A 9,743-nucleotide genomic window follows, 5' to 3' on the forward strand; every position below is an offset into this window, starting at 1 on the left:
AATCTCACCTTAACTTGATTGAATTCATCTCCCTTATGTGTTGAAATTCCTGTTTGCCAATTAGACTTGAACTGAAATTGTACAATTGTTCTTTTCATTTGATGTTCAAGATTCTTATGTTTAAATGATTTTTTAGTATATGACAGTGCCAAATAAGCGGTCATATTCTTCTGGCAGTTTTACATGTAGCTTAATCATGTTTCATCAGGGTAAACTAGAATGTATTTGAATATATTTGACCTTATGAAAATAACAGAGGAATAAGTTTCCTGCAAAAATAGATGTTGCTGTCTTGTAACAACCTGTTACTTGTTCTGAACATTACTCAGATTCCATTTTCTGCTGTCTTCCCTGATTTGACCAACCTAACTGCAAGTATAACAGTCAAGGAAAAAGTGATTTTGTTTGGGGAAAACTTTGAGTCTTCACTTAGATCAAAAGTGTCAAAAGCAAGAAAACTACTTGGAGAATGTGGACATTGTTGTGAAATTTCATGTTCACCGAGGGGTTCTGAGTCACAGCTTCCTCAGCTTAACCTCATGCTGCCTGAGGACTGGCAAAAGGGAAATTAGAGTGGGTCATAGTCCTTCTTACGCAGCTCATTACTTCACTCTAATATAGAAGGGTGCTTAGAGGACTGTGGTGTAGTCATGGGTAGTCTTGCCTCCGAGCGCATTCGTGCTAATTAAAGGTAATTAAAGGTGTATTATTGGGAGATGTGTGATTAACTGTGGGGAAAAAGTTGCCGAAAAGCAAGGCTTTCCTGTTGGAAGTATATCTAGCTATGCCTGAGACAACTATGTTACCTCTTGCAATAATATTAATTAGTCAAAAGCTTTTTAGAAATTAATTTTTCGCCTTGGCTGATTGGATCATCAGAATTCATTCAGTCCCATGTAAGGTGAAAATCATGAGATTGTGGCTATTGTAATTCTCCTTCGGTAAATAACTGTAGATTTCACATACTGTTCTGCTCTTACCTGTGCCTAAGCCTAGAGACGCTTAAGAAAGCAGAACCTCATGCCTCTTGGGTGTTTTTCAAAAGAAATGAATATATGAAGACATAATGAGTAACTGAAAGTTAATTTAAGCTTGTGCTGGTTTTGCCTGGGACAGAGTTAATTTTCTTACAGTAGCTGGTATGGGGCTGTGTTTTGGTTTTGTGTTGAGAACAGGGATGCTGGCACAGGGCAGTTTTAGTCACGGCTGAGCAGGGCTTACACAGAGCCAAGAGCACATAGGCTGGGGGTGCACGAGGAGCTGGGAGGGGACACAGCCTGGACAGCTGACCCCAACGGGCCGTATTTCCATATCTGGGATATTCCATACCATGTGATGTCACACTCAGCGTATAAATCCGGGGAAGAAGGAGGAAGCGGGGGGACGTTTGGAGCGACGGCGTTTGTCTCCCCAGGACACCGTTACGTGTGACGGAGCCCGGCTGTCCTGGGGACGGCTGAGCGCCCGCCTGCCCATGGCAATGGGGAATGGATTCCTTGCTTAGCTTTGCTTGTGCACGTGGCTTTTGCTTTACCTATTAAACCGTCTTTACTTCAACCCATGAGTTTTCTCACTTTTACTCTTCCGCTTCTCTCCCCCATCCCACCGGGGGGGAGGGAGCGAGCAGCTGGGTGGGGCTGAGCTGTCAGCTGGGGTTAAACCGTGACAGAGCTTTAGCTTAAAAGCATTTAAAGCTTACTAAAGTTTTTTGGTTTAGCTCGTGGTGCCTGAACCCTGTTAGATTCCTGCTATGAAAGGCTTGTTTGGCTGCTGAAGTCTGCTCTATTTCTGACATATCTGTAATCTTAGAAACAAAGAATCTTTTGAGAGAAGGGACAGAGCCAGCTTTCAAGAGGAGGGTAACATCAATCTAATCAGCCTAATCTAACTGTGCCTGTCACAATTTGATATCTGTTTATATGTATTCTGATATATTGCTTGGCAGCACAGCTTTGCTACACTTGAGATAACATTTTCCGTGTGGAGTTGGGTGGAATAAAGCAAATGCATGCAATTTCCTTTTTTTATTGAGGCCTGTTTGCTGAGGGAGATTTCCATACAATCTCTTTCACCTTTTTGCCGATGACTGAGATTACAGAAATGTGTTGGCTGTTAGGTTGAGTTCTTGTTTTATTAGAAGGGAATAGACCTCAATTATGACATTCGAATAGAATGTAGATGTGGAGTCGCAGATGAGGAGGAGTCCAGGTGAGGTCATAGTCATAGGAGGGTAAGAGAATACTTCTCATGGCAGTATCATTGACATTTTCATAAAATGCAAAAAATAGTGGTAGTTTTAAAGGAGGAATCCCCATCCTGCTCCTTTTGTTTTGTGACCTTGTGTGAACCACATATCCTCTGAAGTTTTACTCCTTTGTATGCCGAGGAGGCTAGAAGTTACCCAGATTGCCTTGTGAAGCACAGTTGTTATTTCTAATCGTGCCCCTAATTTCAACGCATGTGTTATATACATCATGGTAACTGATCAAAAATGAGCAGCACTTCTTATTAGGAGTTCATGCATCTATGAGATGGAAGAAATGGCTGAAGAATTGGTCTATTCAGTGGCTGGCATGTAGGCCACCATGACATAGGTATTTCTTTCCAGGATTTGTCTGCAGATTACCAGGCTGTGAGGGATTCTATTTCAGAAGACAAAATGCAGTTTGTATGAATGAATAGGAGAGTTATTCCTGATGCCATTTAATTCTGTATGCCATCCTGTTAAATATTTTTAAAATGACACCAGAAAGAGTGTGAACTCCTCTAAAGTTTAAACCAGTAAATAATAGCCATTTGTAGAGTGATTAATTTTACAAAAGCTGTCTTTTTGACATATCGAGGTGAGGTTATCTGTGCCAACCCAAAATTCAGATAGGAGGCTTACCACAGTGTGGCATGTAGATATGGATTTGTTTGAGTCATGAAGAAAAGTTCTGTCAAGTGTTTCCCACACCTCCAGCAAGATATAAAAGTTGAAGGTCTCTGGGATTTCCTTGCACTCTTACTTTCTGCAGCCTCTTGTTCTTATCTGAAAGAAAAATGAACGGATTTGTGAGTATATCCATTTTCATTCAACTTATTATAAGTTCCTTATTCTCAAAAACAAAAGGGTAGAGAAGATGATGCTCGAGTGGGACAGTAGTGGGACTGATATGATCTGTGTATTGTGTCTTTGGGTTGCTCAATGAGAAACTTGCATTTCTTGGGTGTACAGTAATCCTCTAGAGTCAGTGGAAGCATCATTTGAGCAAAGAGTGCTTTGATTAAACATCAGAAGGGAGATTTAGTTAGGATTTAATAATTACAATTGTAGATGCAAATCAAGAAGTAACACGGCATCAAGGAGAGACTCACAAAAAGTACAAAAAAATGTAATGGTTAAGTTATTCTGCTTTTTCAGTTACAGGCAAAAAAGAGCCTAATAGTAAGAATTTTACAAAAAAGACTTGCATTCGTTTTCAACTAATACACATTAAGTGGGTAATTTTTCAAAGATGCTACAGCTGCTTCCCTTAATTCACAAGCTGGTTTTTTTATGGCACTCCCTGGTGTTTCTGTTGAGAGAGAATGCTTATTCCTTTTACAGGCTGCAATTCTCGTTTTGCTGGGAGTCTTTTGGACTCAGACTTCTGCCCTGAATGTAAGTAGACTGATAAGGCTTCTATGTACTCATTTAAAATGTATCGGATTACTGGGTGGGGGGTGAATATAACAGGAAGAAAAGCACAGAAGAAACTAATAAGATGCTTATTGCTAAGTGTAGAAAAATAGCATTTGCCAAAGGTGACAATTGTATCAGCCAAAGAAGCAGTTCTGTGCAGGTCCATAGTAATGAGAAATTTGGGGGCCATAAATCCCCTTAGCTCCAGCTAAAATTTGGAGACTGTTGCAGTCTCCAGCCAGTCCCTGCTGCCACACAGGGCTGGGGTGCATCGTGGTTTTTCCGTAGCCTGCCAGGAGGGCCTGTCCCCTCTTTTCTCACCCTGACACACCCTTGCTTAATTAATCTCCACCTCAAGGGCCTCCTGGGACTGCTAAAGGCTTCTTAAGGGATTTAGTATTTACATAAAACAATCATACTTGTATATTTGAGAGAAAACATTTGCTTATAGGGCACCTTTGAAAGTTGCAAGCCAAGATGACGCACAATGATTTTGTGTTTTTTACCAAAGACCATTGTCCTGAAAGAACCTGGCACAAACTATGTCACTGGAACTATGACCATCCACAATGAGGACAACATTGTTGAAGTCCATGTCCGTTCCGGCGTGTACTCCTCTGATACCATTTTTGACTACTCTCATGTAAGTAAATCTAAGAATCTGCCTAGATTTGGTCTCTGAGGAAGTTTTTAAACTCAGAAATTATTGTAGTGTATTCTCACTGTAAGTTGTCCTGAAACACAGTTTCTCTGAAGACTCCCATCACCTTTCCTCCTCCTAGGCCATCTCTTTGTTTCACCCATATGATGGTGCAGGTTAAAAGACGGGTAATGAAACCTGTGGTGGCAGTTCATGAAAGTGAGAAGAATGTTGCTGACCTCAGTGAGGTCAGAGTAGAGAAAGGGCTGCCATCGCTCATGTATAGCAACTGCAGCAAAAATCTGTCGGAAAAGATACTTCTAGTCTTACAGCCAGCCACTAGTGTGGGCGGGCTGCTTCCCTCCCCAGAGCTGACAGTGGAACTGCAGAGTCCTTCCACCACAGTAGCCTCTCTAGGCACTTCATGTTTCTTCTGGCCTGTCCTAAAGAGTAGAGAGAATCAACTAACATTAGTGGTAGAGATTTTTAATTAATTAACTATAATTTTTTTTAATCACAGGGATATATTGCAACAAGGTTACTTTCACGAAATGCCTGCTTTATCCTGAAAATAAATAAGGAATCCATCCCAGAGCTGCAAGAAATTGGACGCCTGGCTTTTGAAAGAAAGGTGACTTTGTAGCAAAACCTATAGTGCATCCAGGAATAAGAGTTTTGTGGTGTGATGGGAGCCCTCCAGCCTGCCTTCAAGAACAGCTGTTCATAGGAGTGTCTCCTACTGTGTTGGCAATGATGAAGCAGATCTGACAAGACAGAACTTCAAGGGAATATCATATCGATATCTTTTTAAGATAATGGGCAATCATGCCTGCCCTGTGGTTTTGTAGTGGATTGTCGTTGTGACTAGAACTGTAAGATCCTCGGAAGTCCTTGGAAGTAGTGTAATTTGACTATTTTGAGGTGATCACACTATGAGTTCAGACAGGCTTTTCCTCTTTTTCATTGTTTTGCTGATATTTTGAGCTTGACATGACTTGAAATACTTTTGTTTGCAGAACAGAATTTAGAAATCAATTTACTTTGACCAGACTTTGACTTTCCTATTCAGGGAAAGGTTTCATGAAGGTGACTGGAAATATTGCCTGGAGATGAACTTGAGATCTGGCCCATTTTATGACAGCCTGCGTGTAGTGCATTTACAGCAAAACCTACTGCCAAATGACATAACTTATTATGAGAGTAATACAGCTCAATTTTGCTGTGTTGGCAGAATTAGTATGTAGTGAACTTTGTTTCTAAATCGATTGAAAATATTTGTTTTTCTTTAAAAGCACGTAGCTTCTTTAGCTAATGCTTTGTGTGAGGCAAAGGAAGGTGATTTTCAATGTGGGGATTTTCTTAAAGGGTGGCCTACCAGAATGAAAGCAGCACTACGTTACTGATGGTGTCTAACATTTTCTTTTTAGACTATGAAGGCAATATACTCTCCACATAATGTGTGGGCACAGTTTCAATCTGGCCGTTCCCTGTTTGGGCGTATCAGAGACTGGATTGTCTACGGTAAACCCATTGAAAAACTCTGCTCTGGTCTGCCTCTCTACAAGCTGGTAGAGACTCAACGTAAGTTACACGATCAGAACACTGTGCTTCTGTTACAGTGCATAACCACCTTTCTGTCCTTTACACCTAAGTCTGCGTAGTAACTTTGAGGCAGGAACATATTGCCCTGTTTTAGAGAGGAGGAGTAAACTACCTAGCAGGACTGGAAGGTTAAGATGCTTTGGAAAAATCTGATAAAGCACTGTTTTTCATCGTTAGACATCTAAATATTTGGAGCAGCTGTTCTAAAGCTTTTCCTGGTGTCAGAGGAAGCTGCTGTGTAGCAGCGACACCCAACTTATGTCCCGATGATACAGTTGGTCCCACAAGGCATCTACTGTATGCCAGTGTGCTACCTGCTGTGTGTGGGACATGGGAAAGGAGGAGCACAGACGTGCTTGAAACCTGTGCAGACATTTCCTCCCTTTCAGTTACACCGTAAGTTTTACACAATATCCACTGAGACCAACAGGAGCCTCGAATAGAACCATAATTAGGGATTGAAATGTCTGTATTTAGCAGACTTTTCCTTGCTGGATACATTGATCTTATCACTGATATCTTCATTTTCTTGTTTCTTTCAGCACCACTGAGTGACCATAACTGTGCCAATGCAGGAATCCCAAGCGTTTTGGGCATTAAAATCTGTGAAAAAGCAAATTAATCTGGATCTTGACAATTCTGCATGGAAATGGCTTGTTTCTTTGCATGCTTTTGTGATGGTAGCCATGTTCCCCAGCTGGAACAAAACTTGGTGTTAGACTCCACTTTCCTATCCTAAGCTTTGAGTGCAAAAAATCTATGACATACAAATAAAGATAATGCAGTAATTAAAATGCTCTGGGTTTTTTTTTCTTCATTCAAAAGCAGAATGGGAATAGAATGGGCCTTGCTAGTTTTCCTCCAGAAGAGATATGTTTTCCTTTGGTGCATTCCTACGCTCAGGCTGCGACATGACCTAGGCATTGGTATATGCTTCTTGCCAATGAAGAAACAGTAACAGAATAGTTTTTTTCCAGTGGAGAACTTCCCTTCGGCATCAGCACCCAGCCTCTTCGGGTGCTGACTCCCCTTATGTGCAGCAGGTGGAGGGAGGGAGCAAGGAGATGAATGGATAGATAAAGGGAGGGAGCAGATCTCCATTACCAGCATTTGCAAAAAAACATGAATTCTGCAGGGCCAGTGAAAATTTGTAGCAATTTGAATAGGTGGAGTGGGTGGGAGAGCTTTTTGCTCTGTACTTTTTTCAAACCCAGACAGAGGGGACTGTTCCGCTCCTAAGAAGTTCGTGACCCAGAATAAAATTATCCTTTCACACAACGCCAGCATAAAAAGAGCTGTGACCACTTGCTGAGTGCCCCGCGTATGTTGGAGAGTAGTTTGTGTCAGGAGCTGATTAAAATACCAGATGAGGCAGCACTGGTGCTGCCTGCTGGCTCTTCGGGTAGATCTCAAGTGAATGGTTGAATTCCCAGATCAGTGCTTGCAAGGATTGTATGTTTTGGGGCTGAAGACTAAGTGTTTACTGTTTATTGGAGCCTTGAATGGCTGCCAGAGGGCAAGGCATGCCTTTGGAATACAGGAACCTGGCCCCAGGTCTGCAATTTGTTATTTTCAAATCAGATTCCTGGTCAAACCATCCGCTTTTTATTAAAAGAGCATTTTACCATGTGGTGAAACTGTTCTTTTAGATTAATTGCACTCACAACTGGCTGCAGGTTCTTGGTGATCTAAAGAATGTTTCTGGCGAGTCAAACTTTGGTGATTAAATCCAGGAATACTTGTGTCTGCAAGATCCAGGATAGCCTGTTCACTTGTATTTTGAAGTGGAGCTCACTGATGGGAAGTGAAACTAGGAGTTGTAGTTGTGATGTTCTTGGCTGATGCGCGGAGGATGTGAAACACTTCAAAGCACTCTTTGAGAGCACTGCTTGGCAAGAGTGCTCGTGTGGGTTGTGACTTTCAAAGTTGTTGTGGTTGCAGTATCCAGAAAGGCTGTTGTTTAAGACTGTTAAAACTCAGTTGGAAGCCCTAATACAGTTTCTGAGTGACAACTGTCATGTGTCAACCCTTTCCTTGTGTATTCTTCTGCTAGAGGGCATGGAGGTCATGACAGGCCCCTGTCCCAAGTCAGCCAAGCTCTTCAAAATATAGAAAATAACTGTCTTAATTATCTTGGGCTTTATATATCTTTAAAATATTTCCTTAGAGATGCTGACCTGACATTGACCATCCAGTGAAAGTTTGAAGACAAGAGATTGAAGTAGATCCCAGAGGAACAAACTGGTAGAGCTTCCAGAGAGGCAGACTAGATGAACTAACAAAGCTGAGTCTTATTATTCTGACATTATTATTTAATTTAAAGTTATTTAAAATAATTAGTCGATGCAATCTGGTTTTCTGTCTAACTGCAGTTTAGATGAATCTGAACCTTTACTCTTGTGTGCAGTGTAATAATGGTCCTTTGAGATTCTCATCCTGCTGCGACTAGTTTAATCAGAATTAGTTACTTTAAAGCAACCCTCTACATACTACATTCATTTATTAATGGAACAGTGTTCCGAGACATTGAGATCTGAATAAAACAACAGAGTGGTTATGTGTGGTTATAAAAGATGCAGGCCTAAACTGTTCCGTTGACCCAGGGGTAAAGAGCATTACTCATGTGAAGAGAGTCCCATTCTCCTCTTGCATAGTTGCTTACAGATCATGAGGCCTGTTCTGAATGGACAAAACAAGGGATGCATTGCTACCTTGGTACTATCAGTGGGAAACTGAAACACAGTCAGTGCTGTATGGTCTGACTGCTACCATGGAAATTGTCTGTGACCGAGGCAGGAACTCAGTCCAGCTCTTCAGTCTTCACTGATGGCTTAAAAAATCCTTTTCAGTAGCTTGACTGAATTTCATTTAAATGATAAGCATATTTGAAGTCTTACATTTTTTGTTTAGAAAGCATTACATATGCATCTAAAAGCTTACCAATAAGCTTTTAGTGTTTACTGTCTACTAATTTTGAAGGCAATGTTACAAGCTCAGTAGATTTGTACTCAATACTAGAGCAAATAGTTTTACAGAGAACTCTGAAACAAGTCTCTATACCTTATTATCTGACATCTCATTCTGTTTGAGTTAGGGAGCCAGAGTTTCTGCCCTTCATATACTCAAATGCGGAAGAAGGTTGCTTCTAGCTTTTATTTTAGTTCACAATCTCGTTGTATCAGTCAGGCCTGTTAGCAATATATTTGCATTTTGACTACTGTGTTTATCGTTTGATAACTAATGCTTCAGCTGTCCATCTACTCTCACAGCACCTCCGATGCCACGGTGCACAGCTTACAGGAGACTGTCCTGGATGGAGCACCTGGGAGGCAGATCTGTTGTGACGTTGCTGTGCCTTTTGGGGTACAGCTCACAACAAAGAGAAACAGAAGCACGGGAAGAATCATACCACATGAGCCACGTGCCTGTATTCTCCTTCCCCCTGTTTTTCAGCAGATGGTCTGTTTTCACTTGAACACGTGGATGGGAATGTTACAGCTCTGAGTTTACAGACCTGGAGCCTGGGTCTGTTGGGATCACCGATGTATCATGGATTTCAAAGAACATGCTAGGAATGGCTGCAGAGCAAATAAAATTTATTCTGAATTTAGTGACTATAGGACAAACAGGAATGTACACTCAGCTTTGAGCAAAAGCAGAGAAAAGGACCCATGCAGGAGAAATAATTTTGAAATTTTGTCTATTTGAGATTGTAGTTTGTCAGTGCTATTTCCTGCTATTTCATTCTTTGCTGACTATGCCACAGTCTACCGTATGTTTTACATACCTGTCATAGACTATAATTAATTTTTCTATCTTGCAAGGTTATATATATTA

At 41.1% G+C, this 9,743-nt stretch overlaps 1 protein-coding gene across 1 annotated transcript; it reads left to right on the forward strand.

Moving 5' to 3' along the window:
- The first annotated feature begins 3,042 nt into the window (after nt 1-3,042).
- On the forward strand, nt 3,043-6,528 carry GKN2 (gastrokine 2). Its single transcript, XM_074928346.1, has 6 exons — nt 3,043-3,054; nt 3,590-3,643; nt 4,176-4,307; nt 4,825-4,935; nt 5,732-5,885; nt 6,449-6,528. The coding sequence occupies exons 1-6, from the start codon at nt 3,043-3,045 to the stop codon at nt 6,526-6,528; spliced, it is 543 nt and encodes a 180-aa protein (XP_074784447.1).
- The last annotated feature ends 3,215 nt before the right edge of the window (nt 6,529-9,743 follow it).

The sequence above is a fragment of the Athene noctua genome, chromosome 28, assembly GCF_965140245.1.
Source record: "Athene noctua chromosome 28, bAthNoc1.hap1.1, whole genome shotgun sequence".
Classification (NCBI taxonomy): domain Eukaryota; kingdom Metazoa; phylum Chordata; class Aves; order Strigiformes; family Strigidae; genus Athene; species Athene noctua.

Coding starts and splice junctions, on each gene's coding strand:
- GKN2 (XM_074928346.1), top strand. Junction 3,644..4,175: donor CTCAGACTTCTGCCCTGAAT/GTAAGTAGACTG, acceptor TTTTTACCAAAG/ACCATTGTCCTGAAAGAACC. Junction 5,886..6,448: donor CAAGCTGGTAGAGACTCAAC/GTAAGTTACACG, acceptor TGTTTCTTTCAG/CACCACTGAGTGACCATAAC.